This window comes from Schistocerca nitens, chromosome 3, assembly GCF_023898315.1.
Source record: "Schistocerca nitens isolate TAMUIC-IGC-003100 chromosome 3, iqSchNite1.1, whole genome shotgun sequence".
Classification (NCBI taxonomy): Eukaryota; Metazoa; Arthropoda; class Insecta; order Orthoptera; family Acrididae; genus Schistocerca; species Schistocerca nitens.
In genome coordinates this window covers 218,834,785-218,861,842 of record NC_064616.1, presented here as the reverse complement: position 1 = coordinate 218,861,842, position 27,058 = coordinate 218,834,785, and the positions used below count along the sequence as shown (strand labels likewise).

At 37.4% G+C, this 27,058-nt stretch overlaps 1 protein-coding gene across 3 annotated transcripts in view; it reads left to right on the top strand.

Annotated features, from left to right (window-relative positions):
* LOC126248173 (AP-3 complex subunit delta-1) overlaps positions 1-27,058 on the top strand; it is a 507,526-nt gene that overhangs the window by 163,164 nt on the left and 317,304 nt on the right. For all 3 annotated transcript variants that reach the window (XM_049948943.1, XM_049948941.1, XM_049948942.1), the window contains exons 12-14: positions 9,431-9,576; positions 10,769-10,917; positions 13,943-14,176. In XM_049948943.1, coding sequence (XP_049804900.1) covers positions 9,431-9,576; positions 10,769-10,917; positions 13,943-14,176 — 529 coding nt within the window. The remainder of the gene's footprint in view (positions 1-9,430; positions 9,577-10,768; positions 10,918-13,942; positions 14,177-27,058) is intronic.

Below are 27,058 nucleotides of genomic sequence, written 5' to 3'. Positions count from 1 at the left end.
TTCGACCCATGGGATGGTATCACGAAGGTGCTGAAAGAACTTAACTAGCTGACACTATTTTGTGAAAACCTACTTAGAAAGTTTCTCGAACCAACACAAGGTGATGAATCTAGGAATATATTTAACACTCCTATAGGAATTGTGAAGACAAGATTAAATTACAGACTGTCATTTTGTGTTGTGTCACACATTACAGTGTGTGCAGAACCATTTAAACAGTCGCTCTTCTCCTGATCCATAGGTGAATAGAATGGGAGAATATCCTAGTGGTATATTAGGACTTACCCACTGCCATACACTTACGTGGTTTGCAAAATATGCATAGAAATGTAGGCGTAGAAGTTATCAACAGTAAGATGTGTGACAGTGACAAGAAGCATATGAACCATCAGTTTATTTTCAACACATACAAAGACATTCTCCAGAAACATGGTTGCGTTTTTCGTAGAGGCACATCCAATTTTCCTTCTTGCTGGCATTAAAAAAATGAAATGCTGTGCTGCGTTAAACAAACATGTAAAAAATGAAGTATAATCACATAAATGACAATCCTTGGAAAAATTAAATACCATATGGTTCATATATATGATGAAAAATGCGAAATTAAATTTACATTTCTCTAGCCAGAATATTCGGGGTATTAGTACCTCTGAACAATGCACACCTGATAGGGAAAGAAAGGTTACATGTCAGCAAACGCTGAGCATTACTAGTAAGCTATAATAAAATGAAATGAAGCTGGCCATCGTGGGTATACGGTACCATTAAGGAGGATATCCATGGTGAGAGTTCCATCTTGGAAATGTTGCCATCCTAGTGAATGAATGAGTCACCATCCCAGTTCCCACATCGTTAGGTGTCACATCTCTAGAAACCTCAAATTCCTGTTGGTGTAACAAAACAGTTGCCCTACACAGCATTTACACAACAAAACACACTTCACGAAAGCTTACTTCTTTGAAATTCAAATAATGGTTACAAGACATACTGCAGAATATTAAAGAAAATGATATGGACATCAAAGCAAATACATAACAAGAAAAAGTTAATCACACTAGATTACAAAATAAAGGCAATATGGTGAAGGAGGAGAGAGGTAGAACCAGCCATGAAGAATTAAAATGTCATTGGCAAACCCCAAGGTTTTTATTTCTTCTCCCTGGATTTTAATTCCTATTCCATATTTTTCTTTTGTTTCCTTTACTGCTTGCTCTATATACAGGTTGAATAACATGGGGAATAGGCTACAGCCTTGTCTCCCTCCCTTCCCAACCACTATGTCCCCTTCGTGCTCTTCGACTCTTATAACCTCCATCTGGTTTCTGTACAGATTATAAATAACCTTTCACTCCCTGTATTTGACCACTGCCATTTTCAGATTTTGAAAGTCAACATTGTCAAATGCTTTCTCTAAGTCTACAAATACTATAAAAATAGGTTCATCTTTTCTTAACCATTTCTACGGAATCTAAACTGATCTGCCCCAGTGTCAGCTTCTAATAGTTTTTCCATTTGTCTGTATAGAATTCATGTTTGTATTTTGCAACCATGACTTATGAAACTGATAGTTCAGTAATTTTCACACCTGTTAGCACCTGCTTTCTTTGGAATTGGAATTATTATGTTTCTATTTAAGTCCGAGGATATTTCGCCTGTCTCATACATCTTGCTCACTAGATGGAAGAGTTTTGTCATGGCTGACACTCCCAAGGCTATCAGTAGTCCTAACGGAATGTTGTCTCCTCCCAGGGCCTTGTTTTGACTTAATTCTTTCAGTGCTCTGTCAAATTCTTCACGCAGTATCATATCTCCCATCTTGTCTTCATCTACGTCCTCTTCCATTTCCATAACATTGCCCTCAAGTACATCACCCTCTATATGCTCCTTCCACCTTTCTGTATTCCCTTCTTTGCTTAGGACTGGTTTTTCCCTCTGAGCTCTTGATATTCATAGAGGTGATTCTCATTTCTCCAAAGGTCTCTTTAATTTTCCTGTTGGCGGCATCAATCTTCCCCCTAGTGATACAGGCTTCTACATCCTTACATTTGTCCTGTAGCATTCCTGCTTAGCCATTTTGCATTTCCCGTCGATCTCATTTTTCAGATGTTTGTATTCCTTTTTTCCTGCTTCATTTACTCAATTTTTAATATTTTCTCTTTTCGTCAATTAATTTCAATTTCTCTTGTGTTACCCATGGATTTCTACTAGCCCTAGTCTTTTTATCTACTTGGCCCTCTGCTGCCTTCACTGTTTCATCTCTCAGAGCTACACATTCTTCTTCTACTGTATTCCTTTCCCCTGTTCTTGTCAATCGTTCTGTAACACTCCTTATGAATCTCTGTACAACCTCTGGTTCTTTCAGTATACCCAGGTCCCATCTCCTTAAATTCCTACCTTTTTGGCACAGTAATGTAATAACAGGTTTTACTGTAATTATATAGTTGGCTTGTATATTATTACAACATTGACCAGGTACTAAAGGTGCACTGTACAAACCAATAGGAGAAAATAATGAGCTGATAACTATGTCCTCAAAATTTCTTAATCACATGTATGGGGAAGATGTTTTGCCCCTACAAACATGAAAATCTATGGTTCACTAGTATCATCTACAGAAAGTACCAATTCTGCTAGTTGATTGTTAAGTGGAAGGTCATTCACATATATAAGGAATAGGAGTGGATCCAAAATTGAACTCTGTGGGACATGCTTTTTGATTTCACCAGTCACTAAAATTTTCAACCCTTCAAACATTGCTTGAATTATTCAGCACAACTTTTTGCAAACTGTTTGTTAAGTGTGATTAAAACCAGTTGTGTATAATGCTATCAATTCCATAAAATCTTAGTTTTTCTAAGAGTGTGACACCCTGGAAATGTAACAGAAAATTCCATAGGGTGAAATGTTATTATTTAATACTTGTAATATTTGGTGAGTGAATGAATAAATAGTATTCTGAGTTGAACAAAAATTGTGTAATCCAAATTGTGATATGTTAAGTAAATTGTTTCTACTTCAATGTAAGACTACTCTTGAGTACATTACTTTTTTGAATATTTCAGAAAAAGATCTCAGTATGGAAACTCGATGATAATTATTTGTCTTTCTTGTCACTTTTCTCATGAAGAGGTTTAACAGTTGCATGATTTAATCTGTCTATAAAAAATGGCCCAGGAACCATCTGTAGTATGCTGCAGTACATCTTGTAACAGTATGAGTGTACACCATGTGTTTGTAATAGAAGAATCTGATGACGGTGTCCTTACTCATAGACTTCTATACATGGTTCTTTTAGTCGTGATTGGTCATGTTGCACTCACTCTGTGCTACTTTTTCATTTATGGGTCATAACAATACACGCACGTTGCATCTGCAGAGATATTTTGCCATCCTGTATCACCCTCCTCTTCAACACACTGATTCCCGTAGCAGAGCAAATAAATGATTCTGTTTTTGCTCCAGAGTAACTAATCAGTCTCCAGTGCCCAGTAATGATTGTTGTCTCTGTCAGTCCTGTAATAGGTGCACCTTCTGCTTCTTGCAATTTGCAATGTTCCTGATCATCTTGAAGTGCATCATGCAAATGAAAATAAGCTGCACAGGACAAAGCAGGCTCACCAATAAGCGGTCTTCAATTTGTCACAGAAGTGTTTTTATTCAGTAAGACAAAAATTTTATCATGTAATTATGCTCACTAAATGTAGACATGTTGAAGTTTGAGAGGCCAAAAATCCTCAGCCACTTCCATTTAGTGCTGAAACTTCCGTATTTATCTCATCTAAAAGTATAAGTTATACATGAGGGCCTCTCCTGTCCCTTCTACACTATCAACGATAACTTAAGATGATGTATTAAGTCTCTAAACACACTGTAGAGAATTAATGTACGTGCCAAACAGTCTGTCAGCCCATCTGATGATAACTTGGTTTGTTGTTTAAATAGTGTGCATATATCTCAACAGTCTGCTTGTTCACCCAAGAATTTTTCATTCAAAGAGTACTTCGTCACTGAACCAACATAGCTATGGTCAGAGTTTGTGTCAAAGGCAAATTGTAACAAATGCATGCTTTTTGTTATCTTTTAATTTTATATTTTTAAGGCGTAACAACAAAAGTAAATTTAGTTATATTTGAATCTATAAGTTTGTATAATTCACAGAGCATGTTGCAAATTACATGCACCAAATAAACTTGTCATCGTCATCTTCAGTTTGAACACTGATTTAATGCAGTTCTCCATCCCAGTGTATCCTGCACAAGCCTCTGCATCTCTGCATAACTACTGTAAGTTACATTCTTTTGAACCAGCTTGCTCTAGCAAAATGTTGGTCTCTCTCTACTATTTTTTTACGCCAAGCACTTCCTTCCACCACCAAATTGACTATTCTGAAATGCCCCAAGATAAGTCCTATCAGCTGATCCTTTCATGTAATCAAGTTGCACTATAAATTTAATTTTACAACACTTTCATTCAGTGCCTTCATTAGTTAAATCTGATCATCCCATCTGATCTTCAGTATTCTTCAGTAGCACCATATTTTGAAAGCTTATTCTCTCTCCTTATTTGTAGTGTTGATCACCCTCATTTCACTTTCGTAAAAAGTTACACTTCAGACACCTTCAGAAAAGACTTCATAACACTTTATGTGTTAAAATACTCTTTTTTTCCAGATATGCTGTTCTGCTTTCTGCCCTCTCTACGTCTGCCTTCAGTAGTTATTTTGCTGCCCAAATATCAAAACTCCTCTATTAAATTAATGTCTCATTTACTAATGTAATTCCCTCAGCATTGCCTAGTTTAATTCAACTACATTCTATTACCCTTGCTTTAAAAGACAATGTTCATTATATAACCGCTTTAAAAGTCAATGTTCATTATATAACCTCTATTCAAGACATTATCCATTATGCAAAACTGATCTTCAGAATTCTTTTCCATCTCTGACAGAATTAAAATTTCATCACCAAACCTCAAATTTTTATTTCTTCTCCCCAAAATTTAGTTCATTTTCCAAATTTCTCTTTGTTTTGCTTCAGTGCTTGCTCAATGTACAGCTTGAGTAATGTGGATAGACTACAACCCTGTCTCACTCCCTTCTCAACTACAGCCACTCTTCAATGCCCTTCGACTTTTGTAACTGGAGTCTCTTTTCTTTTCAAATTGTATATAACCTTTCACTCCTGGTATTTTATTCCTGCTGCTTAATAATTTGAGGGAGTGTATTCAGTCAAAGTTGTCAAAAGCTTTCTCTGAATCTGCGAATGCTATAAACATAGGTCTATGTTTCTTCAGTCTGTTTTATAAGATAAATTGTAATGTCAGTACTGCCTTTTTGAGATCCTATATTGGTCCGGAAACCAAACTGATCTTCCCCGGTGTCAGCTGCTACCAGTCTTTCTAGTCTATGTTAATAATTAGTGTTAGTGTTTTGCAAACCCATTTTATTAAACTTTTTGTTTGGTAATATTCACGTTTATTAGCACATATAGCAAATTTCTGTATGAAACAATCTGGACAACTACAGTGTATACAATATTCAGGGATGGGTGTGGGAGAATGCGCTTGTATTTCCAGTCGTGCACATGGCGTACTGGTGTGTTGTAATTTTTAACGTAACAGTACACCTATTTTACGTTCTCATGAATTTTGATCATAATTAGAGCGTTATAAATGCCACATGGTGCAGAGTATTGTAGTTGCTGAAGGACAGTTGCAGTGCATACACTTTTAATAGGATGAGTAACATTAGCAACAGAAAGAATGGCGTACAAAGGTGACAATAGATATTTAGCATATATGAATTTCATATTGCTGTAATAAGATATATCCACAGTTGTATAAATTGGTGTATCAGAAAATAGATTCTCATAAAAATCAGATATTAAAAATAAAAAGCCTGAAGAATAGCTCTGTGGCTACCCAGGTACTGATTTGTTGCTTGACTGCAAACGTTTGCAGTTGTTGATGCAAATAAACAGTATGTTCAGTGTTTCATGCCTTTACCTAATGAGGACTAGAGTGCCAAAATTTTAACAAAAAGTGTGTATACTATATTGTGGTATTATGTAGTATTAATTTGATGGAGATAACACATTAACATGTGCAGTGGATTTTGTAACGTAGTGTGGTGTGGTAGCTCAGTAGTGAAGTGTCGGACTACAAATTCAAAGGTCTGTGGTTCGATCCTCAGTTGATCTTAGGATTTTTATCTCTTACTTGTCACTTATTACGCCAGTGGCAATGTTTGTTGCTGCAAAAAATGTCGATTTGCACTATGGTTTGGAGTCTATGATAAACTGCAAGTTCCCTTATAATTGGCTGCTTGAGGAGATTCAAAAGTCAGAGGAAGGGAATATCATACCATATACAATGGGATCTTGCCTAGTAAAGCATTATGATGTTCAAACCAACCTTAGAGATGATGGCAGCTTTAAGTATTTTAATAATAAAAAAATAATAACCAGAAAATGTGAGCATGATCATCATTTGGGTACCTGATTGCCAAAGATGAGTTGTAAATGTTTTTTTAAGTCTAACAATATTTCTAATGATTACAATGTAATTAGAATTCAGTGTTTTTTCCATAACAATGGAACTGTAGTGATTCTTAAAGCTTTCCTAGCACATCTGTTCAGTATATAGCTCTAGCGTCTGCCACCTGATCACACTTTGTAAATCTGCAGTATTTCTTTGGAGACACTCAACATTGCCATGTAGTGCCTAAGGGTTACTGCGGCAAGTAGCAGAACTAAGAGTCATTTATTGAACAGAAACAATAATTAATGTGAGCTTGCAAAAAGTGGCTGTGCCAAATGTCTTTGATAATGTAATGTGTGTATAGTTTTCAGGTGCTTTTATTACATAAATTTTCACTCACAAGGGGAACATGGCAGGTGCCATAATGTGATTTCCCAGAAACTTTGCTCAGTGGAAGGGGGGTGAAAATATGCGAACAACGTGTCTCGGTTTTTTCATAGAGACTCGACCATTTCTCAGAAAATCAAGTTCAAAGTTTTTGACATAATTTAGATGCCTTTTAGTGGCAGTTATCTCAGCCAAAATAGTAGAACAGTGACTAGCATTGCAGGCTCTCACTTTTGTGCCCCATGTTCGAAACCTAATTATTGTTTATCCATGTTTTAATTAATTTATTTTTTCATTTATCTACTCATGTCACTATAGGTTTACTGCACATACATGCCTTATCAAGTTAGGTGGAAAGTTGGGCGTTATATTAATTGTAAATGTATAACTGGGTTTCACAATAAGTGCCTCACATTCATTACATAATAAAGGGGCATTCAGTAAGTACTGGAACACACTTTTTTTATGAAAGCAGGTTGGTTTTATTCAGGATTTCAAAACACCATACTATTCCCCACTATTTTGGCTACAAAACCTTATTTTCAAAGATAATCACCATTCAGTGCGACAGCTTTATACCACCTTGCCTGGAGGGAAGTGTCTATGCCCACATGGTACCACTCTACTGGTTGATGTTCAAGCCAACATCTTTCTGCATTAAAAACCGCCCCATCATCCATGTTCTGCTTCGTGCAGAGTACATCCTTCATTGGGTCAAACAGATGGACGTCGGAAGGTGTGAGATCCTGGTGTAGGATGGAAGAGGAAGAACAGTCGAAGTTTTGTGAGCTCCTCTTGGGTGTACAGACTTGTGTGAGACCATGCATTGTCATGGAAAAGGAGAAGTTTGACTGCATTTTAGTAGCGATGAACACATTGCAGTAGTCACAGCTTTGTGCGGTCAGCCAGCATGTGGGAAATATGACATGTTTGCGTGACCTTGTTGCGATTATTAAGACACCTTACCCAACAACTCGCATTGCTTTTGTTCATTGCCATGTGTCCGTGGACATTCTGCGAGTGCCTATGAACATCTGTGATGCTCTGGTTTTCTGCCAACAGAAATTCAGTGACATCACTCTGCTTGGAACGCACCTCCGTTATAGACGCCATTTTAAAGACTGTGTATAGAACCGTCACCTATCAGAAATTCGTAAATCTATAGGAGCTGAAATGGAAATATTCCGTGATGTCCCGCAACAAAATCCGCATTTTTCTGAAGTGAAATTGGTTGTGGAAAAAAAAAAGTGTTGCATTACTTATTGGAAGTCCCTTCTAGATGTATATATGGCATTTTCAGGCATTACAATCTTTTCAAATTCTCAAATTGTTATATTTCATTCTTACACCAGTTCTTATGTTCTTATATTTTATTCTTATGTTTATTCTTCAGGAAGATTTGATGCATTCCCTTGGTTGCTGATTGTAGAAATATAGAAATTCCAAATATCACAAGCATTGCACTGAAGCAGGTTTGCCACAGTGACATTTCTTCATTTAAATCTCACTCAGGAAGGAAACATCGATAACATTGCTGAAGGTTTCATGCATTGGCAGTAATTTTGTGGCAACAGAACCGTAACAGACCACTTTACAGAAAACTGGTGCTTGCAATTGATTATGAATCCAGATACGATACACAAATTTCGCCGAAAATAATTTCAAATAATTTTCTCATTTATTTATTTATTTTATTTTATTTTCTCTCATCAGACATACAATTAGTAGACAAACAAGGACAACATTATTTCAATATACATTGGAAAAAGATTCACGTAGATGGGTAGATAAATGAGAAACAAAAATAAAAATAATAATTGTGTTTAGAGTACGGGGCGCAAAATTGCAAAGCTGCGATGCTGGTCACTGTGTGCTACTGTTTGGTTGTACTATTTACTTGCTTAAGGGTATATGAAGTACTTCGAAAACCTTAACCGTCGTTTTCTCAGAAACTGCTGAGTGTTTACAGCTAAGCAGAGACCTGTGTTTGCTTATTTTGACTGCTCTTCCACTCAGCAAAGTTTCTGGGGAATTACGTTATGGCACTTGCCATGTTCTCTGCATCAGTATTTTCTTCGTGATGTAGACAATGATGGTAACCTTTGAAACATTTTATGGAAACTCATCATTGCTTTGATTCAGACATAAAGACTTTTATGCAGAAAAGTGATTAAAATGCATATAGAACCATCTAAAGATAATTGCTAATGCACTCAAAACTACTTGTGAATATGTAAATGTGACTCGTTGTAATTTCATAACATTGTTCGTAGTATGTTATGCTCTGTTCTAATAACAAATCAGGAGGTTTTTGCAGATTTATATTTCATCTTTGTTTGGTGGAAATAATCACACTAAGTATTATTCCCTTTTTCTAAGGGTTTGACAGATTAATTAAAATTGAAAAGAAATGCAAATTAATACTTATGGGAACATTGTATCTCTTTCCTTTTTTATGACTTTCTGAAGGCGTAAGGCTTTTGGTAATCCATGGATTTTCTCAGTAAGTATTAACAAACATTAACAGCATCTGTTGTTGTATGTTTTAAAGTACTTTCTTTTGCAGTGAAATATCTTGGATTGCTGGCAATGTCAAAAATATTGAAGACTCACCCTAAGTCAGTCCAGGCTCATAAAGATCTAATTATGCAGTGTTTAGATGACAAAGATGAGTCTATAAGGCTTAGGGCTCTCGACCTCCTGTATGGAATGGTAAATTTTACCACTTATCAACCTTTCATAGATAAGTGCATTTTCATCTAGACTTGTTGTTTGCTTCAGAGCTTGGAAATATTTACCTGTGATCAACAATTGCGTATGCAGGAAAATATTTAGTAATTTGTAGCAAGTGGTTTTTCCTTACATAGGAGTTGAATAATTCCAGCAGTCATTTTGATATTTTATTATGAATTTATTATGCATCCTTGATTTTGTTATCACTTTTGTACCAAATTTGTTATAGGAATCTTTTCATTGCTGAGCACATTCTTTCTTCCCTTAAAAGTTTGCACGCACATGCGTGCGTGTGCTCACACACACACACACACACACACACACACACACACACACACACACACAGTACTGAAATACTGGAAACGTGCATCCACAAAGGTATTTACATTGTGTTCCACCATATATCTTGTACTGATCTAACAATGAGCTGCAGAGGTACAGCAGTACACTGTGCAAGCACTCTTCATTGTCCCCAGCTACACAATTAAAACTCTCTTCTGTGGTAAGATTTGTGAGCTGCTAAATGGACATCCATTCAATAGAATGTTGTTGTGCAATTTCTTGAATTTTAAAAAGTTAAATTTTCTTCTTGTTTCGTTATTCTCTTGAAATAGTTTCCTATTGTGTTTGGAATCTCTCTTGTCAAATAAGTGTGTGGTCTAAGAAATGTTTGTAACAGCATATACAATAATTTTTTCTTGGGCACTAACGACCTCACATCATCTCCACTGTCCACAACAACAAAATATTCAGTTCGTTCCACCATCGCCACCACCATAATCATCAATGTGACAATAATAATAATAATAATAATAATCATCGACAACAACAACAATTGCCAGTTTTCCAGTTTAGAAATATTACCAGTCACTTTACCTAATGTCCTTAGATGGATTTTATTTTGTTTCTTTTTTTAATCTACCTGATTATGGTTTGTTCAATAACATATTTTGCTACTTCATTAGTGTCATTTTTTTAGATTTTGAAATTGTTGATATAAGAAAATAAACCTTCTGTTTATAAAATAGCTAAATTTATTAGATTCTAACCAGCTCCTTGTTAATAAATATTGTGTTATGACTTGCAGTAGTTATGAATAGTAAACCAAAAATGTGACATGATTGATTAATGCAGACTGAAAATAACAAACTACAATATCTTTTTCCCCTAGGTTTCAAAGAAAAATTTGATGGAAATAGTGAAAAAGTTGATGATACATATGGACAAAGCAGAAGGAACAACATACAGAGATGAATTACTGTCCAAAATAATCCAGATATGTTCACAGAACAATTATCAGTACATAACTAACTTCGAATGGTAATGTCTTTTGCTATTGGTAATGAAAATGCATAAATTTTCTGTTTATGCTGTATATTGTCCAAACTATTTGAAACAAAAGTAATGGGTGTTACATAGAAGCTTCATATTTTTTGTGTTATACATAGTTATTTGTAAAAATCTGACACATATTGAAGATAAGCATTTTCCCAGTAATATTTTCCATTTTTGTTGCTTTTTAAAGAAGGTGGTCTTCAAATTTGCACTCAGCCACAAATATAATGCTAATGTGGGTTACTAATTTAAAAAATTAGTCACCAAGAAAGAAAGAAAGAAAGAAATGTGATACATGGAGAGTAGAATCCAATAGGATACCCCTTACATGTAATCTTTCTCAATGTGCTGAACAAAGATGTGACAAATGTCACACTTTGTGGAATCTTTTGGAGTAGACCAAGAAAAGGGGCCACACTGTCTTTCTTTCTTTCTTTTTTCCTTTCTTTCTTTCTTTCTTTCTTTCTTTCTTTTTTCCTTTCGTCCTTTCTATGTTTTGTCCTTTCTTTCTTGGTAATTTAATTCTTTAAACTCCAAGCCTATCAAGCATCCTGTGAAAATCTTGTTGCCTTAAATATCGTAACAAAAGCTGAAGTATTGCAATTTTTATCGTAGCAACTAGGGTCCTCAGTATAAAACTTTATTTGAAAAACAAAATTAATGTTAATGAATGTAGATAAAGCACAAAAATTTGAAGCTATGACTCTTTTCTTCTTTATCTCAATTCTGATAAATTCTGTAAAATGTGTTGCTTCTTGCAAAATGTTTATTACTGAATCATCAGTGTGGTTTCCACCGGATTTTATACTAAGTGACATCAGAATAGTTTGAACTGTATTTTATACCAGTGGAAAATCTTGTTTGCTACACTTGTTACTTAGTAATATTACATATTTAAGAAACGACTGTCTTGAGCAGTTGCCTGATCCTATCATTGCCTACAGATGCTGTCTTCCTTCTAACGTAACAATTATTTTTAAAGTAAAGTTGTTTTGAAGCTAATATCTTCAGCGCTAAAAACAGTGGAACAGATTTTCCACTGGTATAAAATACAGTTAAAACTATTCTGATGTCACTTAGTATAAAATCCGGTGGAAACCACACTGATAATTCAGTAATAAACATTTTGCAAGAAGCAACACATATTGAAAGAGAGAAGTTGTCTGAAACCAATTATGGACATTCATTCTGCCCTGTTCTGTTCATAGAATATTTCAGCATATCTGCAACATGTGTGAGTTAACAAGTAAGGGTAGTCGATGCAAGCACAAAACTGCTGTTCAATATTATTGACATCCATGTGTTGCAGAATCCTAGGACATATTCTGAGTTCAAACATAATGAGATATTTTGAACAGAATTACCTCCTCCTTTCTTTCCATCACAGATTCTGAAAATATTTGTCATGCAAAACCCAACTCTTGCTTTCCTCCCATGAAATCCTGAAAGCCATGGGTTAAGGTAGTCACATGGAGGCAATATTTCTCGACTTCCTAAAAAGTGTTTGACGCAGTACTAAACCAATGCTGTTTAATAGAAGTACAATCATATGGGATCAAAACAAAATTTGTGACTAGTTCAGGATTTCTTAGTACGGAGAACACAGCATATTATTTTGGAAGGAGAATCGTAGACTGATGTAGAAGTAACTTCATGCTTTTGCTAAGGGAAGTGATCAGTATCCTTACCGTTTGTGTTGTATGTTAGTGACCTGAAAGGCAATACAATGATCAACAATGAAGTATTACTCGAAAAAAGCTTTACAAATACCCAGTCAGCTCTTGATAAGATTTCAAGATGGTGCAAAAGCTTTCAACTTGCATTAAATGTTCACAAACATGAAATTGTTAACTTAACCAAATGCAGAACAGTAGTATTGTATGGTAACATTAGTGTGTCACAGCTGGAATCGGGGAACTCGTACAAATACCTAGGTGTTAAAAATAATGGGGATATGAATAGGAATGATCACATAGGCTCATTGCGAGGTAAAGAAGATAAAAGATATTGGTTCATTAGCAGGATACTGCGAAAATGAACTCAGCCGTAAAAGGCCTACTTGCAATGTTTCAAGAACCAATATTATGTAAGCATTCTAGGAGTGTATTACAGCCACCTAAGTGCCACTCCCATTGGGACTACACAGATAATATTAGACAAATTACAGCATGCGCAGAGGGATTTAAACAGTCGTTCTTCCCTCACTCCGTACACAAATGGAGTGCAACAATCCATAATATATGATACAGTGAAAAGTGGAAAACATGAATGTCTCGTTGGTTTGTGGAACATAACCATTGTTAATGGTACATGTGTTTGTAAATCTGCAGCAAGTGCATCTGTTTGAAATGATAAATTGTTGAATGAGAAATTAAAGTGACTGGGAAAGGGATGATTGCATTAAAACCCATCTACATTAAAACAGTCCATTCAGGCTCAAGAGTGTGGGACTGAAGAAGAAGATTGTATTTGTGACTAGGAATGAGGATTGGGGATATAAATTAATCTTTGAAGGATAGTGGAAAATAGATTATAACTAGCTTTTTTGATAAATTCATGGAATAGATGTAGTTTTCTGTACTCTTACAGATAACACTTGCAGTCAAGTGAAGATGTGCTTGTACAATCTGACACATTGCCCTTTATCTTTGCCCCTCCTGTCAATACAACATGCGAGTCCCTCTCACCCTAAGGTGTGTATGAAATTGTGCCCCCCTTGCCCGATCCCTCTCTTCCCCACTCCCTCCCCTGTTTCCAACCTTAACCAATCCCTTTACCCTCCACAAAGAAGAAACCTGTAATTCTTAAAGCCAGGAGTGTTACATTATATTTTGTGTGTTTTTATCAGCAATATTAGGAAGTCTCTCTTCTTAAGGTAAGTACTGGCCAGCGTTTCTGTGTCTGTGTGATTTTATTGTTTTTTGTTGTGTCAGCAGTCTGTGCCATGACTTAGTGGAACATACACTAAAACATGTAACTAAAAATTTCATTTATTTTTTTCCTCAAACAGGTATGTGAGTGTCTTGGTTGAATTAACACGTATGGAAGGAAGCCAACATGGGTCACTAGTTTCTTCCCAGATGTTAGATGTAGCGATACGTGTGCAGGCAATTCGTCCATTTGCTGTTCAACAGATGGAGTTGCTGTTAGAAAATGCACATTTTTTGACATCTGGTACTGGTCAGAGTTCGACAATGGCAGAAGTACTGACAGCCGCTGCCTGGATCTGTGGAGAGTTTCCAGAGTAAGTGAAATAAAAATTTTGCCTGGCACATAATTTAACTTGGCTTGATACATCATTGTGAGAACACATACTTTCTTGTCAGTGTTAATAGCTGAGTGACGAACCATTTAATGCTGCTATATTATTTCAAAGTGAACCTTATCTCAAAAGTTAAAATTAACAGCAGAACAATTAGGGATTTATAACTAATTATGATTGTAATGTGGAACTACAGTGTGAAAATAGGAATAGGGACATTTGATGCAATAAGAAAAGTTCTCACAGAACCTCCCCTCCCCCCTCCCCAAGAATTGGTTGCAAGGTAGCACCCACCCTCATGAGCCAGTCCCACCACAGACTGGACCAACTGAACCATGTTATTTGCCAGGTCTTTAATTATGTCATGATTTCCAGAAATGAGGGACATCCTACCGGTGATCCTTCCTGACTCACCTAAAGTGCTAGTCTGTCATCTACCCAGCCTACACAACGTCCCAGTCTATCTTTATCCCTCTCCCAATCCCTTGCCACAGGGGCTGTAGCCCTGTGGAAGACCTAGGTTAACCTACCCAGGGGGCTCACTGTTCTTAAAGAGTTCATTCATAGTACACATGGAGCCCTAAGCTGTTTCAACTCATTCTCCCTTACCGGGCTGAATTTCCTTCTACATGCCCCTTCCTCTCTGTCTTCGCTAGGAGGGGTTGCTTGTCATTCTGGAGCATCGGAGCTCCCAGCAATGGCTGCCATGCCAGACAGCCCTTGCTGTGGCTGGGCGGCGCCCACGGGATGAGCCCCTGATCGCAGTGGGTGGTATCAGGGGAGATGCTTTGTGTCTGAAATGTATCAAGCTTCAAAAAACTGGCTATTCTTCTATGGCCATCTCTTTGGTTGGTAATGGATCATTTAATGCTGCTTCCTCTGACCCTGCAGCCTTCTGTTCCCTTCCCTAGTTACACCATGGGAGGAGGGTTAGGCTTGCTGGCTTGGGGTGAAACTCTTTCCCAGCCACCTGGTCTGTACTGGGATGGATGGGGGACATGTTCAGTGCGACAAAGCCGTTATTTTTGTGGAAAGTATGAAAGACAAGTTTGACAAAATGGAGTCTCTCAGTAAGGTGTGCTTGGGTTCACTGTTGATCAAAACTACATCTGCCACCCAGTCTGCAGCCTTTGTGCCTGTGATTATCTTGATCACATCCCAGTGTTCATTACTCCTCATCAGTCTTTGAATATTGTATAGGGAGTCATTTTTCAGAGACCTCGCCTTTCAAACTAATGAGGAACTCTGGGCTAATCTGAAACAGTGGGGATATTCATTTTGTTCAGCATGTCCAGAAAAGTCGTAAGGACAATCACACAGATACTTGTGCCTTTATTTTGGCATTTGAGGGAAATACTGTGTTGTAGCAAGTCAAGTTTGTGTGTTACCAGTGTGACTTGAAGCTGTGTGTCCCGCCGCTCATGAGGTGTTTCCAATGCTTGTGTTTTGGGCACATGTCTTGGCACAGTATGATGGACCCTCTATGCAGTGATTGTGGACACCCACTCCATGAGGAGAGTTCCTGTGTTCAGCCACCCATATTTGTTAATTGTCACAACCGTCACTCCCACGCTCTCGAGATTGCCTGGCTTATAAGGAGGAAAAGAAGATACAGAAGTATAACTCCGTTGATTGTTTGTCGTACACTGAGGCTTTTCAGAAGTATGACCGACTTCACCCTGTGTCTGTGACTTCTACCTTTGCCTCTGTTACGTCTTATCCCTCCTCCCTCTTCCTTACCCCAGTCCCGCCCCCTCCCCTCTCCCCCTCCCCCATGGTTTCCACATCCTCCCATCCAGGTGCCACTCCCCATCCCCAGCCGGAGAAGTGTTCCCCTTCTTCAGTGCCCACCGATGATGGGGCTCCCCCGCCCCCTCTCCTCATTGTCATTGCACACTGCAGCAACTCCCTGGCTTCAGTGCCCAAATGTCACTTACCTTTATTAACTGAAACATCTGAGAAATTCATATGAGACATTAAACATTGCAGTTGTAATAACAGTTGGAACACTCATTTTGTGCATGCCATTTCATAGCCTATAATTTGTATTTTCAAGATTTATCATCTTAAGAATGTGAAAGATAGGTTTTGATTGTAAGTGATGTTACTCCAGGAATATATTAAAAAAAAAAAAAAAAAACATTGTTCTTGGTACCAACAGAGAAGACATTTTATATGCAGCACAACACTGTGTCGTCTTATAATTTAATTGCAGACCTAGAGTATGGGACCTTTTATTTGTTTGGTATTATATTAGTAACTTAGCCAATCAAATCCAGTATCAAAACTAATTGAGGAAAGTGAAATATTATTTAAAACAATCTATACAATTGGGAATCAATCTTCAGTTTGTAGCAAATAAAACAATTGGTTATCAAGTTGCGCAGCAGAATTCAAACCATTATATGCTCGTGGTACTACCACCTGCATTAAACTGTGAAAACAAAGCAGCTTTGCATGTGTAGTGTTCAGATTTTTGAAAAATTTTTGCTATTCATGCCTTGCAAGTATAGTTTAATTTTATTTTGTTATCCAGTTGAAAACAAATATGTGCCCGCCCCCCCCCCCCCCCCCACACACACACACACACACACACAGACCATTAAATTTTGAATGCGTAATAACCTGTGTCATTGTCTTGCCTAACATAGTGGGAAAACAAGCATAAGCTTCCATACACATTTCCACCAGTGTTGAGAGCCTTCATACTAAGTCACATTGAAAAATTAGACATTGCAAAGGACACGCTCAGATCTAGATATGTTACTAATATCACACAAAATAGTTTGTCAGTGCAAGTCAGAACTTAGATCTGCTGGAACAAATTGAAATATACTTCCAAAAGAACTGAAATAAATGGTAAATGTGCAGCCATTTAGCTACTCACACAATAACTACAATACAAATGTTGCGTCACCAAATATGAAGCTTGTTCTGCAGTAAGTATTCTGTACCTGAGCTAGATGATCTGGAACTGGATGTGCAACTTGAAGTGCTGTTCTATTGTTAAAACACAGTTTTCAACATTATTTGCCAGGGGAATATTACACAGTGTACCTCCCAGTGTCCTTGGCAAGTTTCTCAGGCATAGTTATTTTGGTTTCCTTTCATTTTATCAGAATTATGATTTTTAAAAATTAACACACAGCTTTATAGTGACAGGAACATACTTTACTATTATTTCGTCTAGTTCAAGAGTGAGCAAAATAAATTTAAAAGAATGAACACAGGGAACAAAATATGTTTAACACTACTAAAGTCCACCCCTGGTAGCTGTGTGGTCAGCGTGACGGAATGTCATACCTAACGGCCCAGGTTTGATCCCCGGCTGGGGCAGAGATTTTCTCTGCTCAGGGACTGGATTTTGTGTTGCCCTTATCATAATCATCATTTCATCTCCATTGACACGCAAGTTGCTGACGTGGCATCAACTAAAAAGACTTGCACCAGGCAAACTGTCTACCCGACGGGAGGCCCTAGCCACACGGCATTTTCATTTACACTACTAAACACAGGTATTGGTAAATGGAGTTGTCATCTGCTATATTTTCATGTATTCAATCCATTCATGTGTAAACTTCAAAATATGGTTAAAATTAATTGCTGATAGTGTCAGAAAGTTTAAAGCCATGTCATATCACAGTTTTAAGTATAATAACTGTTAAATAGTTTCAAATTCATGAAGGTTTGCAGTGATCAGTCAAGTAAAATTATACTGATTCTAAACTCATTTGTTAAAATACATTGCTCACTGCACGATATAAAAAATTTGATTACCCATGCTCTTTGCTCCACTGAGCCATTACCATACCCACTGGATGATGCCACAAGTGCCTACCACACAGGGTGCCTTCACTAGCCTACTCTAACTTAAAATATAATGGTCTACCCTTGTCTACACCAAAGGTAGGTCCCTCTCATCGTGGGAACATTCACCAGCCTCTACTCCCTGAGGAAGGAATCAATAATTACCAAAGCCAGTATAGTGTTGTCACTTTTACTTTTATGTGTGTAAATTTTGCCTCCTGAAGGTAAGTAAGTGCAGCAAGTCTGTCGCATAATGCATTAGTTTTCTTAACAGAATTTTCCTGTTTACACAATATATCTGTAACCACATATTAAACTACAGATTGTATTTACAAGAAGATTTATCCAAATAAGCACCAAAATTTTGGCACAAATAAAATTAGAGGCAAATTTAAAAAAAGGAAAAGTGACTGCTGCCCACAAGACAATTGATATTGACTAAAAACATAAAAGTTTTAACAAGAGTCAGAAGCAATTAATGAAAACTTAAAATAATGCTCTGTTGTAGGCACTTAACTGCTTAACCATCAACGCAAAAAATGTAAGACAATTAGTATAACTTCACTTCATAACTATTCACAAATCAGTCCTTAAAGGAGTCAGTTCACCTGGCTAATGTGAACTGCTTATGTATAGTTTTATTCTGTGACCTGTATTTGGGATTAATTTCAATACAGCAAACATTTATCAACTCTGGTAAATCAATCTTGCACCTACAATCAGTTTCAGACAAAAAAGTATGTATGTCCTCCACAGCAAACTAGATGTTTTTCCTGTACTATGTAACATACAAGGGTTGGAACTTAAATAGTGGCAACTATTTATTCCCAACCGATACAAAAGAGTTACATTCTTTGCACCTGTTACTGTCCTTAAAAGTAGTCACCAGTGTTGTGTAGAACCAATTGGCAGCGATGTGGAAGGCGTAGTATACCATTAGCAGAGCCTGTTCTGTTGATGGTGCGAATGGAGTGGTCTAAAGTTATGGTGATTCTCGTGTAAGACAGTGATGGTGTTATCCTAACTCATTACGTTCCTCCACGGCAGACCGTCAGTGCACAGTATTACTGTTCATTTTTTGAAGCATCACCTGCGGCCAGCCTTGTGAAAGAAGCGGCGACCCACCCATCATTTTGCATGACAATGCGTGGGCGCATACAGCGCAAGCTGTGGCTGCGCTGTCCGGTCAGTGGGTCTGGGAAGTACTGTACCATCCACCATACTCCACTGACTTGAGTCCTTGTGACTTTGATTTGATTCCGAAGATGAAGGAACCACTTTGTGGCATTCACTTTAGAACTGTTCCAGAGATTTGACAGGCAATAGTCTGCACCATTCGCACCATCAACAGAACAGGCTCTGCTAATGGTATACTACACCTTCCACATCGCTGGCAATGGATTCTACGGAACGCTGGTGCCTTCGTTGAAGGACAGTGGCAGGTGCAAACATGTAACTTCTAACAACCCTACCACAACAAAGGTCAGCATTTAATAGTGATTGTGGTGTTGCTCGCACTGCTAAATACTGCATTTTCGGGCAACAACAGTCATATTATGTGGCAGGTGTCATTAGAGCACAGTTAATAAAGTCATTTCATGTAATAATAAAAAAAACTAGGCGCTCATCTTTTTGTTTTTCCCACGCTGGTCTCGTCGTAAAATCGTGACTCAATTGTTGAAAATCTAGGTGGTTATGATTCCAAGCTCGGATGCAAAGAGGCATAGGTTTTATTCTGCTATATTCAAAAGTTTTGTAGATGCGCTTCTCAAATCATTCTTGGAGATTACACTTTTGCTGGACGATGATGATGTAAAAAACTAATCAGCACTCCGAAATTAAGTTACACTTCCTTTTAATTGCAATATCACGTGACACACAAACATCACTTCACAATACAAAACATACTTGAAAACATCTTCCTCACATGTTATAAGCCAGCTACAAAATACATCTTTCCAACATGACGTCCAAGACTTCACCTTCTCAACGTCCGACACTCTAACAAGTTAACAACTAACTAATAATCGCTTAAGCGCCCAAAAATCAGAGTTACAAGTACGTCAAAGATCATAGTGACAAAAGAAAGAATACACATAAGAATAATATCATTGCAATATAAACATATCGATGTATCAAAAGTGAAATCAAATCTGAATGTTGTCTCAGAAATATGTCAACTACTTTGCAGAAATACAGTAAAATATTACTGGTATCCAGAGGTTCAGGTGAGGTGCCGTAATGGTTGCGTAATTAAAGTACCATTACAAACTCTTTTGTATCGGTTGTGAATAAATAGTTTCCACTATTTAAGTTCCAACCCTCATAATAAATAATTGTAGGCACTACTGTTTAGTCTTCAAAGCAACTGTTACAGAAACTGTGATTCCATTCCAAACAAAAACAAAATAACAGAAAAAGAGTCACTATTGAGATGATAAAAAGAACTTCAGAGAAGCATAGGTTACAATCACAAAATACACACAGGTTAATAGAGATTCTTGTCCAACAATTTCACTTTCATAAAGGCATGTCCATCACACTGTCTTAACATGTCTTATTCTGTACTTAAATGCCATAATATACTATAGTCTGTGGTTTTACTTCAAAACTACTCGGTGAACTACTTTAATTTAGTTGAGGACCTCTCCGATTCTACTCTATGTACAAATATCCAAATTAGCATTCAGTCTGCTACATCCTTGACTTCACTATAACAGTGAAACAAGCTGATACAGTTCAAAATAACTGCTGATTATAAAAATAATTGAGAGCTGTACGGAAAATACAAAAAATGAACTGATATTCACAAAACTGAATGCTCATTTCAGTGCTTTAAGGGGACCACACCATGATTCAGGTTGAAAAAAAATCAATTTTCAGTTTTCATCATATTTCAATAGATTAAGGTTTTATTTAAGTACTCTGAAAAGGATTTTGCTGAAATTTTTTTTTTATCATTTAAAGAGCACTTTCCTACCACGTGTGATTATGTGCCATGCCCACTTTTCTGTCACCCACTTTTCTGCATATATTTTAGATCTTTATATCCCCTACAGTGCATGTTACGGATTTTTTTTTATTACTCCCGAGTGTGTTGGCTATCCTTGGAATGCAACAGTCAGTATTCTTTTGTTTCTGCTGTTTGTAAACAACACACTTTCAAACACCTGGTTAGTTTCGTTCAAGTATGATTGCGAGTAGTTGTTATACTTACGTTTGCAGTGCTTGTTTACGTGGGTTTTGTTGTGTTTATTGAAGATGATGAAACGCAAAGCCATATACAAAAAACAACGATTTAGAGGAAACAAGTTTAGAAAGGTTTCTGTACAAGAGGTTATGTAGCCTGGCAACGATGTTTCTAATTGTAATTCTTCAGCAAGTGCACCATCAAAGAAGCTCTCACCATTTCAAGAGAGTTACAACGAATTTACTGTAAGTGACGAGGGGTGCAGTAACATTATTATAAATTTGAGAATATTATCAGATGTAATTTTTAAATTTGTACAATGTAGACAGTGTGGTGAGTCACAGAGTGTGAAAATGTGTGTGTGCCAGTGGGAGAAAAAGCCTAGCAATTGCTTTAGGTTTATTTTGCACTAAATGATCAGCTGTGATTTCATTTATGAGTTCTTCAAAACCAGATGCAAGTGGCCCCTATAAAATCAATACTAGATTAGTTTATGCCTTACAATCCATTCGCAAGGGCATGGCTGCAGGGAGAACATTTTGTTCAGTGATGAACTTACCATAAACCACCAAATAAATTTGAAAAACTCACTGCAATATTAGAGAAAACTGTATGTGAGGTCAGTGAGGAAAGCATGAAACTGGCTGCTAGGGAAGCAGTGGAAGAAAATGTTGGATGTTCAGATATTGCAGTTGCACTTGATGAAAGTTGGCAGAAAAGAGGACATACTTCTCTGAATGGAGTAGAAACTGCCACGAGTGTAGATACCGGTAAAGTGTTAGATGTGGAGATAATGTGTAAATATTGCAAATGTTGTAAAGTCAATGAACATAAAGAACACAACTGTGTGGCTAATTTTAGAGGAACAAGTGGTGGTATGGAAGTTCATGGAGTACAACAAATACTTCATCACTCTGTAGAAACGAGGCGTATGGTACACCAAATATTTGGGTGATGGTAACAGTAAGGCATACAACAATGTGGTGAACTCTAAGCTGTATGGAGATGCCATTATTAGCAAAATAGAACGTGTAGACCACATTCAAAAACGTTTGGGAACAAGGCTGAGAAAACTAACTGTTGATATGAGAGGAAAAAAAATTAGAAGATTGGAAATGTTGACCGGACAGGGTCGGTTAACTAAAACTGAAGTAGAAAACTTGCAGGTATACTATGGGCAGGCAATTAGGAGAAATAAAGAAAATCTGGAGGCAATGAAGAGAGATGTTTGGGCCATATTCTTCCATAAGTCCTCTACTGATGATAAGCCATGTCGTGGATTGTGTCCATCAGGAGAAAATTCGTGGTGCAAATACAGTAGGGCTCAGGCAACTGGAGAATCTTATTCTCATCAGCATTCTCTTCCTGCTGCTGTTATTACAGCAATTAAAACTATTTTCAGAGACTTGGCTCATCCTGACCTTCTAAGGAAATGTCTGCATGGGCGGACACAGAACCCAAATGTATGTTTTAACAGCATAATTTGGAATCACCTTCCTAAAACTGTATTTGTAGGCATACATACAATGAAACTAGGAGTTCATGATGCTGCTATTACATTCAATTGTGGTGATACTGGAAAGTGTTGGGCACTGAAAAAGCTGAGAATTAATCCTGGTGAAAATATGATCACTGGGCTGCAACATTGCGATAAAATGAGGGTAGCCAATGCAGACAGGTCTGCATCTAATATGGCCAAGACAAACATCCAGGAAGGTGAAAAAAGAAGCTGGAAGACTTGCTAGAGGCAAAAGAAGGGCCATCATATGCAGCAGGACAGTTTTAATTAAGTGTAAGTAACAAATTTCAAAAGTTTTTTCTTTAAAGCCAATTTCCCACGAACAAAATTTTCAGTACATATGCCCCATTATATCAGAAACTATCATAGATAAATGAATGAAATTTTCAGAGATTCTGCATAACATAAAAAGCTACCTCTGGTACTACATTCATTAATATTCCCCAGTTAGGAAGTTCACAAAAAAATGTTTTCTGCAGAAAAAACTTAATATTTTTTTGTTAATAAATTTAAAAAAGTATTTCTTAAAAACTATGAAATTGATAAAGTAGATTTTAGTACAGTTGACTCTATTAGCATCATGTAACATACAGTAAAAATATTAAGGTCCTGCATCAAATATTTTTTTCAGAAATGGGTCAAATACTTGCCTAAATTATCAGGGGTTAGGTAGGCAGGGTGTGGTCACCTTAACTCTGGTTTTGATCTACAGAAGTGCTAAAATATTCAAATATTTGGCTCACGGCCTAACCATATATGAAGAAATCTCTTTTAATTTAAAACAAGTGATTGAAACTAAACAACATAGTGTATTCTCTAAAATACACACAACTATCCAGGTGATAACAATGCTACTCATCATACCAAATGGTAAACATTGCCTGTTTTTTATCAGAGCAACCAAATTTTACATAACCAGCACATATTTTTAGTCCTTCCCTCAATATCTCATCAGTAATCATTCGGAAGCCTCATAGTATAGTCCCTATTCCCATTAATGAGCACACCTTTCAGAAAACTGCAGTATTCACAAATAATTGACAACCATAAAAGTATGAAAACCATAAATGCTAACCCCAAATTTCCTCAGTAAATTTGCCAAACACAGCAGAAGAAAATCACACAGCTAGAAGTGCTGCAAACACACATGAATAATAAAACCCTGTTAATCAGTATGTTTACACATGCCATACATTCACAAATTTTTCATCTTCCTCTCACCTACTATACATCTTCAATTTAAATGTTCCTTAAACTTGACTGTCTCTTCGACTTAGGATAATTCAATATATAGATACTGAGGTGGCTAATCTCCACTATTTCAAAAGGCTCATGGTAAATTTCTAAAGAATTCATTATCCAGTTTACAAGGATTTCTTCAGTTCTAACAAATACTATATCTCCAAAGTCAAAGCTAGTCTGTTCTCCTCTTTTGTTGTGCCTTTTCTTCCTTTTCTCCATTGCATGTGTAACCATTCCTTTCTTTTTCCTGTTATGTGGTCATTTTCCATGGGAAACTTGAATTTATTGTCTTTCCAATAATTAACATTTGCTGGTACATACAGGAAAAACCTTCCCAGTACCTCTGATCATACAGATCTGACATTTCCAGTTGGTATATCTAAGACTTGTATATTCTCAATATCATCAGCATTTCCAGCCTTGTATATTCTCAATATTATGAGCATCTCCAGCCTTGTCTACTTGACATTTTCCATCATTTTTCCATTAATGTGCTTCCATTCACTTCATCACAAAGATTAATCAACATCACCACCATCAACACAAAACTCGGCAATACTATCACAAGAAATACATTTTATTTGCAAAAACCTAGAATATTAATCTAAATAAATATGCACATTAGTCACTGCTACATTCACTTTCTCATATTCATTCATATTATCTGGCTATTTCAGATATTCACCCACTATACTTCTTTCCAGTGACACTATATTGTCAACAGCATACACGATTACTTTTTGTCCACTTAACACTCGACTTCTACCCTAAAACAACTTAAGTCGGTGTTGTTGTTGTATCTGTCAGAAACATGACATAAATTGCAATATACTATATCCTTTTTTCATGTTAGTATTGTAGGGGGCTTTGGTAAATAAATACAAGTGAACATTCTTTTGCCCTTTCAATAGCGTACAAAACAGCTCCTAAAATGAAAGAAAATTTAAGTAGATGTATAATAATAAGTACAAAAATAGTGCAGAAGAAGAAGAATAAAGTCTAAAGAACAAAATTAGTCACAGTCGTCTTCATTATGTTTATTTCCTGTCACACGCCCATCAGCCAAACAAAAATGCAATGTTGCAGGTATAAATACTATCCACATGTGTTGCAGTATAGTTTGTCAGCCTTGTTATTTTTGTGGCACAGCAGGGCTGGCAATGCTTTCTATTTGCACTATCAGTGGTCATGGGATCGGATTGAGTAAAAGACAAGTTGTTGGTTTCCAGGTGAAATTTCATGAAGTCTTATAGAAGTTGACAGAGATAAACAAGCCATAAGTACCTGACCAAGGTAAACAAACCATAAGTGATCACTTCATCAAATGATTATCAATAAGTTCTATTCAGATTCTTCGAAGAAACAGTTGGTGGTTGAGTGATTCATTTCCATTTGCCATATGAGTAACTTGAGAATTGATTCCATCAATATTTAAGAGAGAAAAGAAAACCACCATCACCACATTATAGTACCCCTCGCGATGTTGTAATTAAAGCACGTTTTCTCACCTATCTCTACTTCAATCTTGTGTGTACTGTAGTAAGTTACCATTTCAGGCTTTTTATTTTCACCAGTATCTTCATACTTGAATCATCCTTGTGTAAACTTGAGACGAGCAGTACATTTTTCTTTTTAATTTTAGGGACGCTTAAAATTAATCTTCCTTCCTTTACAGAATGCAAAAAATGGAAAAATTCTCTCAGTTTTCCACCTCTTTCATCTATTTAGGCATCTACCATTTGTTCTTCTACGGCTATGAGAACCAGAAAATAACCGGTGTTGCCTTTATAGACTTGACAACCGCATATGACACTGTCAACTTACGTCTGCTAATGAAGAAGCTGTATGCCATTACCAGGGACTTTAAATTCACATCCACAGTTAGAAGTCTGTTAGAGAACCGTAGGTTCTCTGTGTAATTCCAAGGGATGCATAGCAGGTGGCGGGCCCAGAAAAATGGTCTCCCTCAGGGCAGCGTACTGGCACCCTTACTTTTTAACATATACACCAACGATCAACCACTGCCAGCTGGTACGGAAAACTATATCTATGCCGATGACCGTGCTATGGCCGTACAGGGTGACTCCTTTGAGGATGTTGAGACAAAGCTCATGGATGCGCTAGACATGCTCTGTCAGTACTACGCTGACAATCAACTCAAGCCGAACCCTAGCAAAACACAAGTTTGCGCCTTCCATCTCCGTAACAAGCAGGCATCCCGTAAGCTGCGTGTCTTCTGGAAGGACACACTCCTCGAACACTGCGTTAACCCCAAATACCTAGGAGTAACCCTAGACAGGGCTCTGACGTATAAACAGCACTGTATTAACACCAAAATGAAGGTGAGCGGCAGAAATAATATTCTTCAGAAAATAACGAACTCCTCCTGGGGCGCAAAGCCAGAGGTAGTGAGGACCACAGCACTAGCAGTTTGCTTCCCAGCAGGCGGATATGCAAGCAGTGTCTGGTACAACTCTACCCACACTAAACAGGTCGACACTGCTCTGAACGAGACCTGCAGGCTCGTCACTGGATGCCTGAAACCGACGCCAACAGACAAGCTCTACCATCTTGCTGGGATTGCACCTCCTGCAGTGCGAAGAGAAGCGGCAGCCTATAGTGAAAGAGCGAGGGCTGAGATGGCAGAGAGCCACCCCCTCCACAAAACTCAGCCAGCCACCAAACGCTTGAAATCTAGACGCAGTTTTCTCAGAGCAACCAAAGATTTTAGCGACCAACCTGGATCTAGGGTGGAGAGATGGAAGCGGTCGGGAGAAGGGCACTGGATGGAACCAAAGGAAGAATTGGCACCAGGTTACGATGAGGACTGGGTGGTCTGGAGATCACTAAACAGGCTACGCACCAACACTGCACGGTCAAGAGATAACCTTCTGAAGTGGGGATATTCTACTACATCTAATCTCTGCGACTGTGGAGAGGTGCAGACGACCCAGCACGTGTATAACTGCCCTGAATGTCCTTCACACTGCACTTTAGAGGATCTGATGTTGGCAACCCCAAATGCTGTCGATGTAGCCCGCTTATGGGCCAAATGCCTATAACATTTTGTTTCTGTGCACACATATTTGTATATGTATTTATATAT